General features: G+C 41.4%; 1 protein-coding gene across 1 annotated transcript; it reads left to right on the forward strand.

Annotated features, from left to right (window-relative positions):
- The first annotated feature begins 277 nt into the window (after positions 1-277).
- On the forward strand, positions 278-21,468 carry map1b (microtubule-associated protein 1B). Its single transcript, XM_049604532.1, has 7 exons — positions 278-704; positions 2,761-2,862; positions 11,725-11,807; positions 12,680-12,820; positions 13,129-18,301; positions 18,406-18,644; positions 19,076-21,468. Exons 1-7 carry the CDS (start codon positions 521-523, stop codon positions 19,229-19,231), a joined length of 6,078 nt encoding a protein of 2,025 aa, XP_049460489.1. The 5' UTR covers positions 278-520; the 3' UTR covers positions 19,232-21,468.
- Positions 21,469-22,316: the final 848 nt, after the last annotated feature.

The raw sequence follows: 22,316 nt of genomic DNA on the forward strand, positions 1-22,316 counted from the left end.
AATATTGAGAGTAGCACAAGAATCATCTATGAAGCTTCTCCCAAGCAGAGCATGCTAATGTACACTCTGCAGACCTCTTTAAACCAGAGAATCAATCTTTAAATCAAGTGTTTATTTAAAGAGAGCTCTTGGTTACAGTGGTTGAAGTGCTCCACACCACATCAAACTTGTATTTGTATGGAGTAACAAGTAGTACTGAGATGTCCAGCACTGATGATTATGTACAATACAAAGCATCGAATCTCAGTGACTTCCGGAGGCGTTTGATTCGTTGCGGATGACATCAGATGTGGAGTGAGTGTGCGAAAAAACCCCGGCGCCCTCTTCTCTCCCCGGTTACCGAATATGACACAATGTCTGCTGGTATAAAAAGCTAGGGCCACTCCTATCAAGGCTCCACTTGCATGTCTGGAGACCACTCCGGTGCTCTGCAGCGAATAAAGGGAGGAGGCTGCTATTGGGATCCTGCGCGCGTATACGGGAGATAGAGAGAGAGAGAAAGAGAGACAGAGGAGAGAGGATGGCCACCCTGGTAGAATCTGCAGAAATGGAGACTTTAGGCGGCCAAAGCAACACCGGGGCGTCTCCGACATCCTCAAGCCCCTCGCAGCACTTCAACGACAGCAAATTTTACTTGTTGGTGGTTATCGGGGAGATCGTAACAGAGGATCATCTGAAGTGTGCCATTGCGGACATAGAGAAAGGTAAGATGGAGCTTTGTGAGGTGGGTGTAGGCCACCCAGAGCTGAACTTAACTTCACCAGAGATGTTTTGTAAATAAGTTAAGTCTTATTGCTGTAAAAGTCATGTAAACTGCTGATGCACCTGTTTGTACCAGGAATTTACGCACGGTATTACGCTTGAGCGAATTACGCATACTAATGTTTTATTAACAATATTTGACCCTTAGTAGTTGGGTAAATATTTGAACTAGAGGTGATGCAGTTTATAATTGGGGATACTGAACAGCCCCTCCCTTTAACATCCTCATAACATGAGGCCAAATCCAGTCTCCTCACATCCTTTGATAACCCGCACCCTTACCGCCCACCCACTGTATTTAGGGGCAGTTTAGTTCAGTATAATTATCATATTACTGTCACTAGGCCCAATTGTTGTCATCCACACACGTGGGCCAGGTCCTCTAATAAAGCTGCCAGCAATGATTCAGCAATAAATCTGGACTATGCGTCAATAATGCAGCGTATCACATTTCTTTGGCTCCGGTGCCGCTGCGTTTGTCTCTCCCGCAGCATCTTGCCAGGGCTTTTTTATTCAGGTGCGTCAGGCTTTTGTTTCATGAGAGCGGAGGGTCCCACGCATCAGTTTGCAGTCAGGAAGAGACAACGGGGGTTTATAGAAGCAGCTTTTCCCTCAGCTTGTGCTGCGATGTTAGAAAGCGTCTCTGACAGAGCTGAATAAAGACGCTGCGTTAAGGCTGAAATGGCTGCTGGGTAACAATAACGGAATAGTAATAGATTAAATCCCCCTTTCATGCTGTGGGAACATTTCTCCATCATCATCAGTCACCATCATCATCATCCCGCATCCAGCTCTCTCAGCTCTCACCGGCTGGTGGGCGTGGCTCGGTCCGCACTGCGGTCCCTACGGAAAGCCACAAGGAACGCTCTTCAGACTGAGCATGCAGGGCGTTTCAGAAATGCCACAGCTGCTGTAGTGGTTTGGCTCTCTGGCCTGAGTGCACTGTTTGTGTGAGAGGAGGAGGAGGAGGAGGAGGAGGAAGAGGAGAATATGGCGCAGTTACTATGTGGGTGTGAAACCAAGTGAGGCAGGAGGAAGGAAGCAGATCAGAAGTGTTTACCTCTGGGGATCACCTGATTTTAGCTTCACCTGGGAGTTTAACCTGTCAGAGTCACAGTTTATTTTTTAATTATTATGTTAATTTGATAGAGTATTATGTTGGCCCTTGCTGTGTCACATCTTGAGACCAAAACTTTACTACTGACCTTGGAAAAAATCAATTCACGAGGAAATTTCTAGCAGTTCAGGAGGTTTTGATTGCATCACAAGTTCTTGTGGTTGACTTTTCTTTTATTTGTGACTATCTATTTTATTCATACATTCTTAAAATGTACTTTGTAATAAACTGTGACATGTAATTGTCATCTTCACCACTGTTGCGCATGTCAGTCGTTAATGCTTTCATAATAAAGCCACACCCTTTGCTTTCAGTTTAAGCCCTCTGTCTGTAATATCCTATGAACATAATATTATTGTGAGTAAAATAAACTTTCATGTCCACCTTTTGTGTGCACTTTACCCCACATAAAACCACTTTAAGCCCCTTTTATCTCCATTCCCACTTCATGTCATCTGTAACTTCACAGAGGCCTATGTTAGGCCTTTACTCTGCATGATCATGGAGAGAGGATGATACCATCATGACTCAGCTCGGCAGAGGCTATTGAGGCCAATGGCAAAATAGAAATAGGGCTATAGATATTTCCTATTATAGATTTCATTTCCCACGCCAAACCAGTAACAAGTCTATACATGTTCCCTGTAAGATTTTCCAGTCAACTGGAGGCAAAGGATCAGTGAGATTCGTGTGTGGGTGAGGGTGAGACTTTGCACATTTGTTATAGACCTGTTGCCAAGTTCCCTGTGTGTTGTCTGCCGTGCGCATTGATTCATTTTCAGACAGCGCCGTTAACATATGGTTTTCTTCACTGGCTGCTTTCTTTCTTCCTCCTTTTTTTATTTCCTTGTTGATTTCTTTTGTGTGTGTTTATCTTGCAGGCATCCGCTCATGGGACACCAACCTCATCGACTGCAATCTGGATCAGGAACTCAAGCTGTTTGTCTCCAGACACTCGGCTCGTTTCTCTGCAGATGTCAGAGGTAAACTTGGATTAAAAGACATATTCACTGATCATTTCACAGTCTTATTATGCTTTAATATGTTTCTAACAAATTCAGTTGCATCCTTAACACATCTGAGACACACTCTTTTCTTATGCATATCATTTTCTTTAGTAAAGTAATACTACAATGATGTAAAAATACTCCAAGTAAACTTAAAAGAATTCAAAGTAAACTTATGTAGAATATCTTTTGTATATACTGTATTGTTGGGAAAAATGTTTATTTGTCGATACATATCAATCCTGAACATTTGAAATGCTTCCAAAAGTTATTTTCCGCAGTACTGATGCGCTACTTCAGCACCAGCTGTGCTTTCTTGCATGTTTACTAAAGTCGTTCTGCTGTTCTCAGATACTAGCTAAGGAAACTGAAGTCAGTATTTTCATGTTATAGCTTTGAAATTTTACATTTTATGATCTCATTTTTTCCACATGGTATGAAAAATAGCGTTAGATACTGATATTTTTCGGGGTACTGTATGAAAATTAGAAACTCTAGTATCATGTCAATGCTAATATATTGCAAGATTATTATCACTGATGTATGATACATGAGCAGCATTGTTGTAGTTGGTTTAGGTGATTCTTTTTTTTTTAATTTAAATGTTTAGTTTTAAAATATTCTAGAAATGTATGTCTGTATCTTGAAATGAGACAAAATATTTGCAGCACTAGAATTTAGAAAAAAACTGATGTTAGAAAATGTTGAAATTAGTTTAAAAAAATCCCACTAATTTTTTTCCACTTTTTACAAGAATATTAAACTTAAAGTCCTTAATAAGAGAAAGATGTTTTTTTTTTCTCCAAAAATGGATGTCATTTTAAAAGCTACATTTGTTTTGTATGAAAAATAACCTACAAAATATGTACAGTTGTCAAAAAATAGAAAACAATATTAAGCAAATGAAAATACTTGTGTATTGTACAATTACCTCTAATTACTCTAATTAGTAAATATACATTCCAACGCTGCACTTTTCAGCAGTGTACACTGTCAGCTATAACTTCCTTGCAGTACACTAAGCAGAGGGGTTTTATTGCCTTTCCCTGGATACGCCCTCTCAGCATTTTGTTGCATGGTGCTTTTATAGCTATATTATTTGCAAGGTGAGGTGGAGGCTGTAAAGATGGAAGAGATCCAGTGAGGCAGGACATGTGGTCTGTCAGTGGGCAGTATGGCCTTGACGGGCAGCAGCAGTTAAAGCCTCTGCTTGGCACCGCTCCATATTGGATATGACCAGCAGGGCTTCATACCTCATCATAGATTGATCCAGCCAACAACTGCTGCTGCAGACTAAATCAGGTGATTTATTTTATTTTTATTTTTATTTTCTATGATAGCATTCAAACAGACTCCAACCCCCCCAACTCCCTTTCATCCAACCTTGTTTTTACCATTTTACCATCCTCCTTTCTTCTCTCCTTCTTCCTCCATGTGTGCTGTTGCCTTGCAACCCAGTACGAGAGGCGCAGTTGATTCGAGAGTAATTAGCAGTGTAGAATCCCCAGTGGCAAGTGTCTGTCCATGAAAATAAAGCAGGGAGGGGAACAGAGAGGGTGAGGGGAGTGGCTGTGAAGAGAAAGAGGATGAGAGAAGAGCAAACAAGGGAGTAAGGGAGGGAGGGGAGGTGGGGTGAGGAAGAAAAGACAAAAACGGAGTGGGTTAGGAGGAAAGAATGAGGTGAAGATGGATGCGACACAGAAACAGAAATGCAGTTCTGATCAGTGAATTAATGAGGCCAAGACTATGAGAGGTAATGCTGCATAAGTAGTAAAACTGGAATGCTATTTTTCTCTTATATTCTGGGCCTCAGGCTATTTGCCTGGTGTTATTTCTCAAGGGAAGGATTTTCATTGTCTTTTGAACTTTTAATACACGTACTGCATTATGAAAGGCTTCCTAGAAATGTTTACAGAGCTTTAATGTTTGTTAAGGGCAGTTTCCCGGCATTAATTCTCTTTTTTTTTCATTCACAGAAGTGTAGTTGAATTCTTAACTTGGGTATTACCCTTGCATCACTGTGTGACACACAAAAACAGCTTTAGACCAATACTTTGACATTTCATTATACTACGACATATATACTTTCTTCTCTGAGAGTTAGATGAGAAGCTTAATATTGTACTCTAATATAAATTTGCTAATATAAATCTGCAGCCAGCCACTGCTTAGCTTAGCTTAGCTTAGCGAAAAGATAAAACATCTGGCCTGGCTTTGTCCGAAGGTAACAAAATCTGCCTGCCAGTGTCTCCGAAGCTCACTAATCAACATGTTAAATCTCGTTTTATTAATCTATACAAGAACAACGACACAAAACAGTGAAGTATAAAAATAGTTCTGGGGTTTTATGAGGGTTATGTGCCACAGTATTTCTTGGCCAGGAGCAGTAACTTCCCAAAGAAGTTACCACTCCAAGTGAATAGATTTTGTTACCTTTGGACAGGGTCAGGCCTGCTGTTCCCTTGTGGTCCGAATGTTTATGCTAAGCTAACTGGCTGCTGGCTGTAGCTTTATATTTAATGGAAAGATAAGAGTATAGTATCAACCTTATCATCTAACGCTTACCAACTCTTACCAACATAGAGCTATGTCTTTAAAGCTGGTATGTGCAGAGAGCAAAGAAACATCAGAATTTGATACTACGCCCTCCTCTTGCAGTCTGTCCTAAGCCCCTCCCACCAGACAAGCATGGGCGTATGCACACACTTCATACAATCGCAGAGTGTTTTCCATACATTGATGTGTGGACTGCTCTGCTGAGGACAGACCTTCAGTCAGCAGCTGTAGCGGCTCGAATTCAGCGGTTGCAGTTGGTTGGTGGCCAGCGCCAGCGCCAGGTCTAAACTGTGTGACGGCAGCAACAGATTCAGGACTATCCAGTCCCCCGGTGCTGGCTGAATTCGAGTTGCTGCGCCCACTGGTTAAGGGTCAGTCTCTGCGGCTGCTGCCCACTCTCCTCCCAGTAAGGTGGACTGCAGCAGTAGGGAGTGAGTCGGAGGACAAACTGTGATTTAAGGCTCTAGCTAGGTACATAAACATGAGCTAGAATTGGCTGTAGACGTTAGACTTTGGCTGTGGTTAGCAGAAGGCTAAACTATTAGAAACATTTTCCCTCAATCTATAAAATGCCTTGCTGCTACTGACATGTTTTATTACGTTTATTGTTAGACTGTATTTTTTTTTTCTGTCTTCCTTTTTTTGGGGTGGCTTTGCAGTGGTGGCAGTTGTTGCCAGTGCTGGAAAAGCAAGTTTCTCTGCAGGATTATCCAACATTGAATCAGGCTTTCACCATCTGAAGGGATGTGCTCACGCATCTGCATTTATTGAGCAGCCAATAGGAACGTCCTCTCTCTGCAATGGACTTTGATTGACCAAAGTCTCCTGTCATGGGCTAGATTATCTAAAGCCTGACAACAGAGCCAAGAGGAGGTGCAGAACCCTACTTCTCTCTCAGATCACTTGAATTTCAATATGCTTAAAGGTTTTATTGGATTTCTGCCCAATGACGCCAAAATAAAACTGCCTACCCCTGCTTTAACTCTGTGAACTTGTGCAAAACATCAATCAAACAATAAGTGCATGTTTCAGGATAAAGGTTGATGAGGATGCTGATCTGCTGACCATATCTATAATTTAGATATAACTTTATAATCGTTGTTAATACATTTTTAATATTTACCCTTTAGCTTGTGGTGCATTTATTGTTTAGTGCGCAGTGCTTACAGGAAAACACAAACCAGCAGATGGTATCAGGCGGAGGAAGATGAATGTGATTATCTGTCTGCCTGACAGATCATCCATCACACCGTGTTCATACATAGGAAGCCTGGACCCAACAGGAAGGAGGAAGGGAAAAGAGGAAAACAGGGGCAAGACAGGAGACCCCCTGGTGTCTCCCTGATGGATATATGACACTCCTGGTTACATATAGATTTCCCAGCACTCTGCCTTCACTGCAGACAGTGCTGAAGTCTAAAAAGGCTCTCTCTAAACCACAAATCCACTCAAAACCCTCCTTGTGAGATTGTTGAAGACAACATTGCAGCTCACGATCAATAGTAATTAAGAATTGTGTTGACTTTCACAAATGAATTTGTCTGAGATAAAGATCCTCTTGACGTTTTTGATGAATACAATCCTGGGTTCTCTCGACATCTGTTAAACCGATGATCCCGGGTGGTCGATTCAATAGCTGTAAATCAACAGACTGATTGATCAGTCATGCATCTACTAAGCTGCATTACCCTTTATATTCATAGCTGGAGGAATTGAGAAAGAAACAGGTGGTGGGCAGACATAATTATTGTCCTTCTCCTACCAGGTTGTCGTGTAATTTGACAAGCTTATTTCTTACGATAAAAGCTGTAGAGAAGCTGAAACTGAATGTTATTTGGAGGCATCAATACTACGACACATGTGATTGACTCTTCTGTGAGTCAGCCCGCTTAACAGCAGTGGCAGTGTCATTAGCTCTATGCCCAGACATATTACGTATACCAGTTCCCTTTTTAATCCTGTTGTGTGGGGACATGGGGACAAGTGACATTGAAAACTGCGCCCAGGGGTGCGCCCCCATCTTTGCAGCTCAAAGTCATCATGGTCAATTATTGTGTTGCGGTGAAAAACGAAATGACAGGAGGGGATAAGGTGCGACACAGACAGGGCATCCACCTGAGGACATACATTTATAATTCTTTCGTGTGAGGTCTTTTTCTGATGCAAAATGGAAGGAGGTGCTGAATTTAGTTGTTCCACTGATCTATTTCTGGTGCGGTGCCATCCACATTGATGTTCCCCCGTCTGGTTCAGTCTGTCGCAGCCAGGCTATACCAGTCTTGCACTTTCTATTCAGCCAGAAGGAGAATGCTCAGTGGTGCATGTCACATTACCTCGCCTCCCGCTGAGAAAGAGACGCACTGGGCATCGAGGATTTTTATATCGATCAAGGTAATTGTCAGGGTCAAGCAAGCCCCAGTGCACAATCTGTCATTTTTTGACGAGCTGGCTTAGACACACAGCAATTTGGCAGTGTGATGGTGGTGGTGATGGTGGCTGCCTTGTGCTTCACTAGTCCTTAACATGTACGGGCTACTGTAATTTCTGCCTCATCACATAAAATGCCAGTGAGCAGGGCGTAACCCACAGAGAGACAAAGAAAAATGCTCCACTTTACATTAACAATGGCTTGTGTACAATAGCATGACAGGATGAACGATAGACTTCCATGATTGATTGTTCTCTCATTTCACACACCACTGGAAACTGTTTCCTCAGTCTCTTGTTCTTATGGAGGCGCTTCGGTCATCAGTTTAAGACTGCTGCCTCTTCAGAACAAAGCTGAGTGAAGCTGGTTTCTCCCACAGTCAACTGGGATTTTGATGATGGTGGTATTAGACCGACACAAATCTCTGCTTCAACCTGCTAATGTAATGCACATGCAAAGGATCAAAAATCAAGACATGACATTTTGGTCTTATGAATATCATTAGGCTGAACACTGACTTTTATTTTGTGGTCTCATATTGTATGTCAGTTAAGCTGAACCTTGAAGTCAATCACAAACATGTTCACATGTTTTGGACAAATGTGCAAAAACTAAATCGGCAAATATCAGATATGAAATCAAATCATTACAGTCACAGGCTCATCACTGCAAAGACCTGTTCACCTTAAAATGTTGGTATCTTGCTTGAACTACACTGCCGCCACAGTGTTTGGTGGTACTGCTCCATTTTGTTTGTAAGCTTTCAGAAAACATACGCAAATATGGATGAAACGAACACAAAATACTGACAGAAGGCTCCATCAATGCCTAACATTGAGCATAAGTGTAAAGCTAAGTAAAATGCTCAAATAGAATTACACGTCACTTCAAACCTAGAACAACAAGGGAGTCTACAGCCATGCTAGCTGCTCTCTGAGGCTGTATTTATAGGCACTAGACTTCCTTTTTAAACTTTGTATTTCACCTGGGGCCAGTGCCTTATGTCCTGTGTCACACAGAGCGTTGTGTGCCAGATGGGTAGTCTCCTTGGCATGCATTGGGCCATCTCGTCACTTTTCCGATAAGCTCGCAAAACTGTAACCTTAAAAGGTATTAATTCTTACAAAGGTGCAAGCAGGTTATTATATAAAGTATGACATGCCCTCAGAGAGCATGGGCTGAGATAGTCAAGGAGCTAGTGGAAGCAGATACTGCTGTACTCCGGAAAAAACACGCCCATCCAGGTGGAATAACAAATTTCTGGGAGTCCCTTATAGGCACAGCAGTGCTTTGAGTGAAGTGTTAATGCTAGCATGCAACATGCTCACAGTGACAATACTAACATTGTGATGTTTAGCAGGTTTAATGTCAACCATAATGCTTGGTTTAGCATGTTAGCATGACAAACACTTACTAATTAGAGCTACCAGTTTAGCACAGACGTGGACCTGCTAATGGTGCCTGTGGTACGTCTGGGGGTCAAAAAATGTCCATGCCAAATTTCACAGTAATTCATCTAGAAGTTTTCTAGCCATTTCACTCAAAAGAACAAATGTCAAATTTCATAGCAATCCATTCAACAGACCTACAGTTGCCAATGGTGAAAGTATACTGTCATTACGGTAATTCGACTTAACTATATAGTTTTAAAGGAAAATGAAATTGAAAACATGTAGACAGACTCACATGCTAAGATGCCTCAAACATAGATATTTCAATCTTATGCTGTCTTATCCTGGAAGCAATTATTTGGCTTTCTAGTAAAGAAGCAAAAAATCAGCCACCACCTGATTCCCCTCAGGTGCTTGCTAGCATGTAGTAACTTAGTTTTTAGCCTTCTGTTTATAGATCTGAATTAAATGTGATTAAACAATTGAAAGTAAAAGGAGGCATCAACAAAATATTTCAATCCAAAACTTGCAGAAAAGAATTGCAAAAAAAAACATCTACCCCTCAACCCTGCCAAAAAAATGAGAAGAAAATAATTGTTATTTTGTCATTGAAGCATCTGCCATGATACTGAATTTATATAAAAGCTCAAAATCAAAGTCACACTAGAAATATTATTCCCTTCAGGCAACTAACTCCATAAAACAAATGGAGTGCAACATTGGAACTGGTAAAGGGTTGACATGTAGAGAAAGCGTCATTATTTCTACCATCACTGAACCCCCCCAGAATATTAGAAGCTAATAGTAATGTACTTTATAGGAGCCAGTTCACTATTAACAGCAGTGAATGAAAGAGCTCTTCCATGTGGAGTGACAGCCCTGTGGGAGAAGGCAGCAGGGTTAATGGCTGTGTGCTCCATAATGAGAATCTGCTGTATGAAATATATATGGAGGAATCGGCCCAGCAGCCAGATAGCTGCTGCGGTATCTTGTCTCTGGAGACAAGGTATACTCTCCTGAATATAAAGCTTATAGTCAGGCAGCACCTGACTGCCCTCTGGACCTAACAGGGAACATATTCCTGTTTGTCTTATTCTCAGGATGTTAATGGTACAATTTCCTTTGGTTTTAACAGTGGAAATTAATCCAAATTAGCAAAATAAAAACAGTCTGTCAGCTGGCTGCAGGGGAATTCATTAATTCTTCAAAAAAATGAGATAACAAGGGGAAGAAACAAAGACTGATTGAGTGAGTACAGCCTGATATGCTGGGATGAATAATGATGTTAGAGATACCCTGTCTCGTCAGCTGGACCGAAGGATAACCCCCCTAATACACACAGAGACACAAACAGTGGGGACAAAGTCATTATCATAATCAATCATCCAAAACCTAGGATGATTGATTATGAGCCTGTCACACCCCACTGTTCATTTTCTGTGTACCAGCTCTATCTTAAGAGGAGAAAATGTTGCTGGAGAGAACAAATAATAATTATGTCTTGTCTATATTGTTTGACAGAAGCAAGAGAGTAACCTGTGTTTTGTTTAGAGAATAAGGAGGAACATATATGAAACGGGAAGTTTTAAGCCTCAAAAATTTAATTTCCCACATTCTGGTGAGTTTGTAGTCACCGTTTTTTTTGCCTTATTTGCATCAATTTATGGTGTTAATGACTTTAATTTTGTCAAAATAAAAGTCCTTTGCTACCTCATGTTTTTATTGGGCGGGACAAAGCACATGTTCTAAATACTGAGGGGAACATGTCTCCTGTGTCCCCCCCTAAAATCTTTACTTAAAACTGCCAGTCCAGTCCAGCCAGTTTGTCCCCATAGACTCTTATGTTACAGTGCCCAAAAATATACATGTTTACAGCCTGGTACAAAAAACAGTTTTGGTCTCTGTAGCTAATTTCAAAAGTCATGACAACTTTACAGGGTTTAATTTCAACCTTACTTACCTATTTACATTTCATTAAGGCTGAAAGGTACAGATATTTAAGGGCACAGACAGTTGAGTGACAGGCTCTCTGTGAGGCGCTGCTACAGTCAGATCTCCCCCTTGCTCCTCCACAGCTCCACTCTCTCATTGAAATATCGTCAAGTCTGGCTCCAAAAAAACCCCATTGGCAACGGCCAAAATATTAAACTTGAGGCTTCAAAACGGGAGTCCAAAAACCAATGGCTGACATCACCATGGCTATGTCAATTTTTTTTAATACAGTCTATGGTCAGAAGTCAAGTAGAGCTGAAATGATTAGTTGATAAAAATTGATCAGTCAATCAACAGAAAATGAGCAAATATTTTGAAACTAAATTAATCATTTTTCCAAGCCAAACTGCCAAAAATGTCCTCCTTTCAGCTTGAAAGATGGTTTTGTTCATGTTGTGTGACACTAAATCCACATTTTCAGATTTTGGACATTTTGTGCTTTAATTTCTAACTATTTTCCTTTTTTTGCAGGGCAGAGAATTCTTCACCATAAAAGTAATGTCCTGGAGACAGTGGTGCTTATCAACCCTTCAGATGATGCAGTCAGTACTGAGGTAAAATGAGCTATAATTGTTGTTGACAATCTCTTATATAATTATAACCTCTTCCTTAGTCTTTCTGTAACTTGGTGTTTTATCTTCCATCCTTATTAAGGAGGGATGATTCCAAAATACATTAAGTAAATGCACATTTATAAAGCAATTACAGGTTGAAAAGGATTATTATTCAGCCATGACTGTCCACCATGTTTGGCCAATTATCCACCCTCTTAATAGGAACTGCTGCTGTTACTGTTGGTTGGAATTTAAAAAAAGGGAGCAATTAGGAGCTCAAGGGACAAGACTACTTACTGCAACGAATAACAAGTGCAGCCTTTTACCTTTTGTTACTGCAGTACATCTTTAGCTACATTCTGATGGAAAGAAAGACAGATGAGGGTCAGGAGCACAGATGACACAAGATTTTCTCTTGTCACTGCTCCTTTTCAGCATTGCCTCTACCCCCCAGCTATGTCTGCAGTCAACTGTGCATTAATAATATCTCACAGCGCAGCAGGATTGACCTGGCCAGCTGCCCAGAACAGCTGATGTTGCTGAAGTAGAAAAAGGAAAAAAAGGACCAACGAAAAAGAGGGGGAGAGGCAAGAGATAGAGGGATAAAAGAAACTTAGCAGAGTAAACAAGTCAGCTAATTAGCTAATGGATTTGAGTGACGTGAAACTGGTGATATTTCAAATGCACTAAATCATTAAGTTGATTGCTACAGCAGCAAGGTTCTGTATTTCCAGTTTCTGTAGCAAGTAATATTATTATTGCATTGTATTCCTCAGCAGTTCCAATGAATTAATCAATTGCGTCTTTATTTCTTAAGTGTCATACATGCTTTTTTCAGTCTTTCTTTAACTTATTATTTGTTTATTCTTCAGGTTCGTTTGATGATTTCTGACACAGCCAGACACAAGCTTCTGGTTCTCTCAGGACAATGCTCTGAAAACAGCGGGGAGCTGATTCTTCAGTCTGGATCTTTCTCTTTCTTCAACTTCATAGACATATTCACTGACCAAGAGGTGAGCCAAAGTTTAGGTCAGTTTTGATGTTTTATATTAGTGGAAGACTTTCATGGTATTTTTTCTAGAACAACAAAATTATATTTTGTCAGCAAAATCCTTTGAGTAAATTAAAAAATGCATGGTTGTTGCCCGCTCTGTAAGCTCTCATTCTAGCATTACATAATAGACTTAAAACGTACTGACATTCCCACTCTACAGGTACATATGGACTAGACATACTGAAAGTGTGATTTCAGAGCACAATTAATTTCAATTTTGACTCAGGTATATTAAAAATTGAAGCCATTTATTTTTTTCATGCACAGATTGGTGAATTGCTCAGCACTATTCACCCGGCAAACAAAGCCAACCTCACACTCTCCTGCCCTGAACATGGCGAATGGAAAAACTCCAACTTGGACAAACACAACCTGCAGGACTTCATTAACATGAAACTTAACTCCACTCTCATACTCCCTGAAATGGAGGGCCTCTCGGAGTTCACAGAGTATTTATCTGAATCAGTAGAGATCCCATCTCCTTTTGACATGTTAGAACCACCAACCTCAGGTGGATTCCTCAAACTCTCCAAACCATGCTGTTACATTTTCCCTGCTGGTTGCGGTGACTCTGCTCTCTTTGCTGTCAACGGCTTCAACATGCTTATCAACGGTGGCTCAGACAGGAAGTCATGCTTCTGGAAGCTGGTGAGACACCTGGACCGGGTTGACTCCATCCTCATGACCCACATTGGTGACGACAACCTGCCAGGTATCAATAGCATGCTGCAGAGGAAGGTTGCAGAACTTGAGGAGGAACAGTCGCAGGGATCAACAGCTAACAGCGACTGGGTGAAGAACATGATTTCTCCAGATATTGGTATTGTGTTTGTGAATTTTCCTGAAAATATGGATAACCCAGAGCCTAACTACAGAGTGCGGAGGACTGCTGAGGAGGCAGCGTTCACTCAGCAGTTCCTCACCAAGCTAAACTTGAGGTTAGAGCCTTTGCAAAGGCCCGTTGGAAACACTATAGAACCACTCATACTTTTCCAGAAAATGGGCGTTGGGAAGCTTGAGATGTATGTGCTTAATCCATCAAAGAACAGCAAAGAGATGCAGCACTTTATGAAGCAGTGGACAGGTAGTGAAAAAGACACCGCCTCCATTCTGCTGCCAAATGGAAAAGAATCTGAGTTCCCCATCTCTTACCTGACATCTATCTCTTCACTCATTGTGTGGCACCCTGCAAATCCCTCAGACAAGGTTGTGCGTGTTCTCTTTCCTGGAAATGCCACCCAGCATCACGTCTTTGAAGGTTTAGAAAAGCTAAAGCACTTGGACTTTCTGAAGGAGCCAGTTGTCACTCAAAAAACGATGTCTTCTAATATACCGTCAACACCAACTCTAAAGCAAGCTAAGATGAAACACAGAACAGACAGCAAAGAGAGCCTTAAGTCTACCCCAAAGCCATCACCAAGCAAAAGCATCAGGAAAGATTCAAAGGAGGAAGCACCAGAAAAGGCAAAGGCAGATGCAGAAGCATCTCATGAAAAAACACAAAAGACTGAGAAAAAAGAAAAGGCCCCGCTGAAAAAGGACAAGGCAAAGGCACCCGAGAAAGAATCAAAAGCCAAGTCAGAGCAAACAGGCCAGAATGAAACTCCAGAAAAAAAGAAGTCTGAAATAAAACCCAAAGTTGAAAGGATTGTTAAAAAGGAGACCAAAGTGTCTGTGGAAAAGAAAAAGGAAGCAAAGAAAGAAGTAGCAAAGAAAGATGATGCACCCAAACAGGACATTAAAAAGGAGGAAAAAGTAAAGAAAGAGGAGGCAAAGAAAGTTATAAAAAAGGATATAAGAAGGGACTCGCCTATGAAGGAGAAGAAGGAAGAAAAGAAAGATGTCAAAAGGCCCTTGAAGGACATAAAAAAGACATCCGCTGCGGGTGAAGAAAAGAGTCTAGCACCAAAACCAAAGCCCCTGAAAAAAGACAGTGCTTCAAAGAAAGACGCAGGAGTCCCGTCAAAGTTAAAAGAGAAAGGAAAGCCAAAGGTGACAAAGAAGGAGACAAAGGTGGATAGTGGCGAACTTGCAGCTAGTGCAGCAGCTGTTGTAGATGATCCAGAAGTAGTAAGATCTCTGATGTCCACACCAGAGGACCTCACTAAGGACTTTGAGGAGCTTAGAGCTGAAGAGTTGGTGGAGGATGATGCGACTGTGCAACAAATTAAGGAAGAAGAGCCTGTGATGATCCACCATGAAGAAATAATACAAACCAAAGAGTCACCTGAGGCATTAGAGTCTGTGGATGAGGGTATAACCACAACAGAGGCTGAAGGAGACAATGGAGAGACACCAGAAGAACAAGTTCTTAAAGAAAAACTCAATGGCAGCGTCAGTGAGAAGTTTGAAGATGAAGGCACTGTAATGGAGGAGACCTCAGAGGGAGGGGATTATGAAGAGAAGGGAGAGACAGAAGAAGTTTATGAGCCACAGACAGTGGAACCAGATAAAGATAAGCTTACACCCAGTGAAGATGAACACCAAGACAGAAATGTTGAAGTCAAACCAGCAGATAGTGTTCAAGGCAATGATGATATAACTAATAAAAATGTAGAAGTTCCATATGTATGTGAGGCAGAAACAAAGAAACATAGTCTGTTTGTATCAGCATCACCCAAAGTGTCCTCACCTGTTTCCCCGGCTGCATCTATCCATGACGAAATGGTTCCAGTTGGCTTTGAGAGTTCAACGGTCTCAGATGACGAGAACAGAGATGAACCCCCTGAGGATTACACCGTCACCTCTGGCCACACTCAGTCCACCATGGAGATATCCAGTGTGCCTACTCCCATGGATGAGATGTTGACTCCTAGGGACCTAATGAGTGATGAAAACACCAATGATGAGTCTCCTTCGCCGGATGTAGGCAAGTTTGGGACATCAACATCTGGGGAGTTTGATAGGAAGAAACTGTCTCCACTTCAGGGTATGGCAGGGTCAGATCACACTCAGAGTGATGCCACAGAAGGCCAGGACTACAGTCACTCCGCTTCCACGATATCTCCCCCATCATCACTAGAAGAGGATAAATTTGGTAAAGGGTTTCTCTCCACAGGGAAAGCTGAAGGATTTTCAACAGCTCAAGAGCCATGTGACAAGTTTGACATAGATTCAGCTAGACTCAGTTCAACTTCCACAACAACACCTCTTATACGTTCTCCGTCAGTAGACCGCAAGGACCAGTTTGATTCTCCAATACTGTTTGCTGCTCCAATAGAGCTGTCCACGACGCTGGCAGGCGCCAGGGCAACAGTGGATCCCTCCCTCAGCCCAGATGATAAGACACTGGAAGGAGCTAACTCACCTCAGTCCTCTGGTCACACACCTTACTATCAGTCACCAGTAGATGAGAAAGCAGGTGCTCTACCACCTATGTCAGAAGATGAAGCACAGGGTCCGGTAATTGTGGAGGTGACAAGTGATAAAGAGGACACCTCCAGTAGAGTTACTCCAGAACCTAATGGGCAAGAAACAGGAAGTTCCTCCCCTGTAGAGAGGGCAATGTTCTCTCCAAAAAGCCCACCCCCAACTGACTCTGATTCCCCAACGAAGAAGGACAAGTCATTCTTTGATATAGATCATAAGAAAACTGGAGATTCCATTTTGTCCTCAGGACCAATGACCAAACCTGAATCAGACACTAATCTTTTCACAGCTTTCAAGGAAGAGAGTAAAATGTCAATTTCAGAGGGCACCACATCAGACAAATCTGGAACTCCTCTGGAGGAGGTGGTAGCAGAAGATACATTTTCACATTTAGCGTCAGCATCCACCGCCTCGCTGGCCACCAGCTCATTGCCGGAACCCACCACTGACTCTCCTTCCCTTCATGCTGAAGTAGGCTCTCCTCACTCAACAGAAGTAGATGACTCTTTGTCTGTCTCCGTGGTTCAGACCCCGACCACCTTCCATGAGGCTGAGGGATCTCCATCCAAAGAAGACAGCCCAAGGCCCATGTCTATCTCTCCAGACATCTCACCAAAGACAAAAAGCAGAACACAGGACACAAAATCCCCAGAGCACTCCACCATGTCAATCGAGTTTGGCCAGGAGTCCCCTGACCACTCCTTAGCCCTGGACTTCAGTAAGCAATCTCCGGAGCACCCATCAGTGGGAAGCAGTTCACGTGCTACAGAGAATGGCCCAACTGAGGTTGACTACAGTCCCTCAGATGGAAAGAATGGAAGACCATCTGAAGACCGGGCTTCTCCAGTGGAGAAGCCTTTTCTTTCTGAAGAGAACGATTCAGTCCTTGCAACCTCTGCAACCCCATCAGATGCATCTCAGTCCACTCCCTCTGTTACAACCCCATGCCAGATGACAGAAATACTTAATGCCGTGGCTGAGCAGACAGATAAGTCTCCAGTCACTCCAAAGGCATCCTCTCTCACCCACTCACCCCATTCCAATGAGCCATCCCCAGTGCTAGGAGGTCCTCCAGCTAAAGACAGTATCAGCCCAGTTTCACCATCTGTAGAGAGCATTACTAATAAATATGACACACAGCAGATATACGACAAGTCACCCTCACCTCCCAAAGCTGCCTCCCCATCATCGTCTTTTACCTTTTCAAAAGAAGAGACCATTTCCCCAGCAAAGGAGACTGATCCCTTTAAATGTGAGGATTCCACACCTGAGGAAAAATCCCCTGTGAGCCCCAAAGTTCCCCAACCATCATATCTACCTCTATCCTCTGATCCGTGTCATTACAATTCTGCTTGTGGCTCCAAGGACCCAGACTCCACCAAGAAGAGCCCCTCTGCTCCATCTAAGACAGATGTCGACCTCTGCCTAGTCACTTCATGTGAGTATCGTCACCCCAAGACAGAATTGTCCCCATCTTTCATCAACCCCAACCCTCTAGAATACTTCATCAATGAAGAGAATGCTATAGATGAGGAGAAGCCTCTGGCTAAGTCAGGAGGAGGGCCCCCACCTCCAGGAGGTAAGCTGTCTGTCAAGCAGTGTGAGGAGACCCCACCTACATCCATCAGTGAATCTGCCCCCTCCCAGACTGATTCAGATGTTCCACCAGGGACGGAGGAGTGCCCTTCCATTACAGCAGATGCTAACATTGATTCTGAAGATGACTCTGAGACTCTGCCCACTGACAGAACGTTGACCTACAGACATGCTGATCCTCCTCCGGCGGCACTCAGGGACTCTGCTCCATCTTCAGGCCACCATGATGTCTGCATGGTGGATCCAGAAGCCCTCAAGGCTGAAGAAAACCTCCACAATGCTAATACAGATGGGGGAGAAAAGGCCAAGAAGAAAAAGCTCTTGAAAAAGTCTTCCTCGCCAGCCAGGAAGAGTGCTCTATCAAAAGTGAAAGACTCAAAGACTTCCTCTCCAAAGAAGAGTGTCGGAGAAGGGAAAGATGCCAAAAATGCAACCAATACCTCTGCATCCAGAGGTGTAAAAAGTGCCACATCAGGTGAGTACTCACTCATTATCATAATTTGGATCGCTTCACGCTACACATAATTTCTCATATGTATTGAGAGTTTTTTTCAAAGGTAAAGGTTTTGTCTCTTTCAGGTACTAACAGTGGAAAGGCATCAGGTGGGGCATCTCTGCCCAACTGTCCTCCCATGTATATGGATTTGGTTTACATCCCCAATCACTGCAATGCCAAGAATGTGGATGCTGAGTTCTTTAAGCGGGTGCGCTCCTCTTACTATGTGGTCAGTGGCAATGATCAGACAGCTCAGGAGCCCAGCAGAGCTGTCCTTGATGCTCTTCTCGAAGGAAAGGCCCAATGGGGAAATAATATGCAGGTAAGTTTCAAGTATTAATATGACAATTATACGTAATAATGTGATACTGTAAAAGTATCTGTATCTGTAATGTACCATATGTTATTTGTTTTTTAAATTAAGACAGCGAGGCTACAACTGAATTGAGCTTGAATTTAAGCTTTTTATTGATGCTGACACCCCAGTTTCAGGGTGCCAGAATAGTTTGAATGCATATAGATTATACTGAACAGATTTATTGGTTATGAATAAATCCATACATTTATAGGACATAAATAAATATCGACATCTTTATTTCTTTGTTAAAATCTGCCAGTATTATAGCTGAACTTTGTGTGCAAACATCATAAGGGAAGAAGAGACAGAAAGAGAAAGATAATTTCAGTTGTCAGGATGAATCTTGAACCTTCTGAATGCTTCAGCTTAGACACTTCCCTCCTCTCTGGTGTCAGGTCACTCTGATTCCAACCCATGACACTGACGTGATGAGGGAGTGGTACCAGGAGACCCACGACAAGCAGCAAGAGCTCAACATCATGGTCCTGGCCAGCAGCAGCACTGTCGTCATGCAGGATGAATCCTTTCCAGCTTGTAAGATAGAGATGTAGGCCTGTTCAGCAAGAGACTAGAAAGGCCTAGTAAGTGATAACGAGAGGGATCATTATCTGTGAAAGAAATCCACGTAGCATAAAACCTAAGCAGACACTTAAACACTTATATGCTAAATTGCTACTTCTTGTGTACTTAACCCTGAAAAAATAAATATCTGCAATGAGGACTAACACCAATACAAATTAGCTTTGAGGGGCTCCATGCAAAAGACAATGTTTTCTAAAGTAAGACATCCTTGACATCCTCAAGATGCTATCTGATTTTTTTTGGCATAAATGGGTGGTGCTAGGATAAAATTGGAAGTCAAAACTAGTCAAGCCATCATTGTCCAATTAAACCAATCTCATACAGATCAAATAATGATGTTGTTGTTGATGTATTGAGTTTCTACTGCATCCCCAGATCAAATTACATGAAAGCTTTTAATCAGTTTAACTGCTGTTAAGGAACAAAACAACCCTGAACATGGTATATTATTGAATAATGGCTGTTATCCACACCAAAGGATAAAACAAGATGTTTTCTGTTATTGCCTTAGGGAGTCAAAATGAATGTATAAGAACCGGTGCAACAAGCAGAAGAGTGGGCAGGCACAGTAAATCTACAGGTCAACCCCAAAAAAGACTGTTAACTGGTTACATAGTTGAATGATGATATGAATTAACTCGAAGGATACTCAACACTGATTAGCATGATGTCTGAACTCATATTCATAAAGGGCAAGACGAAGTGCCCCTACCATTTTGAAGCCTTTTGTTTTCAAGACAGCTGGGTTTAATTTGGTTTGAAATGGATGTTTTAAATTGGGTTTATGTTGCTGCTGATGTGTGAATATTAATTTATTATGTTAAACATAATTTATTATGCTTGATTGTCCAGATAGCCTTTTACACATGTACAAAAGGAAATGCATCAGAATGCTGTGTGCATGTGTAAAATCTTATCTATTTCCACAATGCTTTGTAGAGGATCGCCTTTTATTGCAAATTGTCTGTTTTATTTACAGATTTTAAGTTATAAAAAAGAAAAATCAGATCTTATTTATTATTTATTATTACTTGAACTTGAACTTGAACTAGACCCGTTTTTTATGTAATCATTGAGCTATGGGGGAGCTAGCCTTTTCCCATTGTAGAGCTGGTGAGGCAGGATATTTTCATAAACCTTAAAATGTCTTGTTTTTCTAAAGCATTGTACTATAATTATAAATAGCTTTGTGGCCGATGGAGTGGTTGGAAGACATGCATGATATGTTAGGATTTTTCTCTTTTTTTATGGGGATTTTGCTCTGACTTGCATTAAGAACAACAGGGCTAGGCTGAAAAATAAATATGAGGAGCATTTTATGATTTTTGCAAGTTGTGCCATGACATTGTATACTACAGTAACTTCAGTGATCGCCTACAGCACTGTATTGATATAAACCTGATTTTCAGGCTGATGAGAGCTTTTTTGGAGCTGAAAATATCTTGAGACAAGAGTTTCTCCTCTTAAGCCGGGATGAAAAGGTAGCAGTTTCCAGCAGAGGCAGAGTCTTAAGAGGGTCGGCACACAGAGGTGAGAGTGAGTGACTTGTGTGTTTTAGATGAAAGTATGTGAAACAAAAACTAGACACTTTAACCATATACATGACACAACCAAACTAACAGTACAGAGGCCACAGATCAACTCTGACAGGCCACCTTCTGGAAAAACAGTTAACAAATCACAACTTGACAATAACAGGCTTTGGTACTTTGGACTATTCCATCCACTCACCAAGCTCACCAGATATTTCTGAAATGACACCAGGTGTTCACAATACCACGACAAACCAGTTTTCCTGCAGGGGAACCTTAAACCAACACCATTACCACCAACACCATTGCCAACAACAATCTCTGAACTGACATTTTTCTCTTGAACTGACATTTCTCTTTTCTCTGTCTTCTTTCTCTGCACTTCCTCTCTTTTTCTCTCTCTGTCTATTTATCTCTGCCTTTTTCTCCTTATCTTTCTCTTGGGAGAACTTTAATAATGTTTGTCTGCAGCTGTGTGGTATATTTGTCTTGTGATCTTGCATCCTCTCTGCCCCTTTCCCAAACTCATATGTAACTTATAGCAATTAGTTTGAAGTGAAAGTATTCCTTAGTGCTTTCTGATGTTTGTGTGCAATATTTCCTCTACCCATATGGCAAATCTCACATAAGAGGATCCACTACTAAAGAACAAACATTCAAAAACAACCACAATAAAATTTGTTGTGAAAAATAAGAATTTGTGTATTTGTCTTTTTTAAACCTATTTATTTATTTAAACCTGTTATTTCCTTTGATATTATATGCAGACTGCAGGGATATTTTGGGAAAAAAAGGCTTTTAATAAATAGCCTCTACTTTATAAAAATAATGTTGACATGCAAAAAGATGTCACATGTTTTCTCTACAGCTTTGTTAGCCAATACAATGGTTTGAGCTAAAGCTAATGTCAGCATGCTAACATTCTCAAAATAACAGTGCTAACACACTGATGTTTAGCAGGTGTAATGTTTATGTTCTCCATCTTAGTTTAGCACATTAGCATGCTAACATTTGCAAAATAACACCAAACACAAAGCACACATGAGGCTGTTGGGAATGTCATTGGTTTTGTAAGAATAAATTGAGTCATAAACCATAGCAGTCGATAAATAAAACATTGACCAGACATAATATTATGTTATTGTATCTGCCCTACATATGCTAACTGTGGTAACGATGCTAACACTGAAACAAAGAAAAATGGCTTCAAGATTGTTTGACTGTCCAGTTGAGTGTGTTACAGGTAGAAAAGTAGGAATGCACTTATTGAGTAGGCATTCCTAAAGTAGATGTTATGCCTAAAAATGATGAGTTTATTTGACCTACAACCCCCAAAATGCACTAAAACTGTAACTACTGCACTCTTCATTTCTACAGACTACCTCAAACAGCTATAGGTAATGCAAAGACAAAGTGCAGTAGCTACAGTTTCAGTGTATTAATTTTTTTCAGGATGAGGAAAGTTGTTTTAATTTTTTACCAGATTAGACATGTATTTGATGTATTTACAGATGTTTTTTTT

This window comes from Epinephelus fuscoguttatus, linkage group LG18 (genome assembly GCF_011397635.1).
Source record: "Epinephelus fuscoguttatus linkage group LG18, E.fuscoguttatus.final_Chr_v1".
In the NCBI taxonomy this organism is placed as follows: domain Eukaryota; kingdom Metazoa; phylum Chordata; class Actinopteri; order Perciformes; family Serranidae; genus Epinephelus; species Epinephelus fuscoguttatus.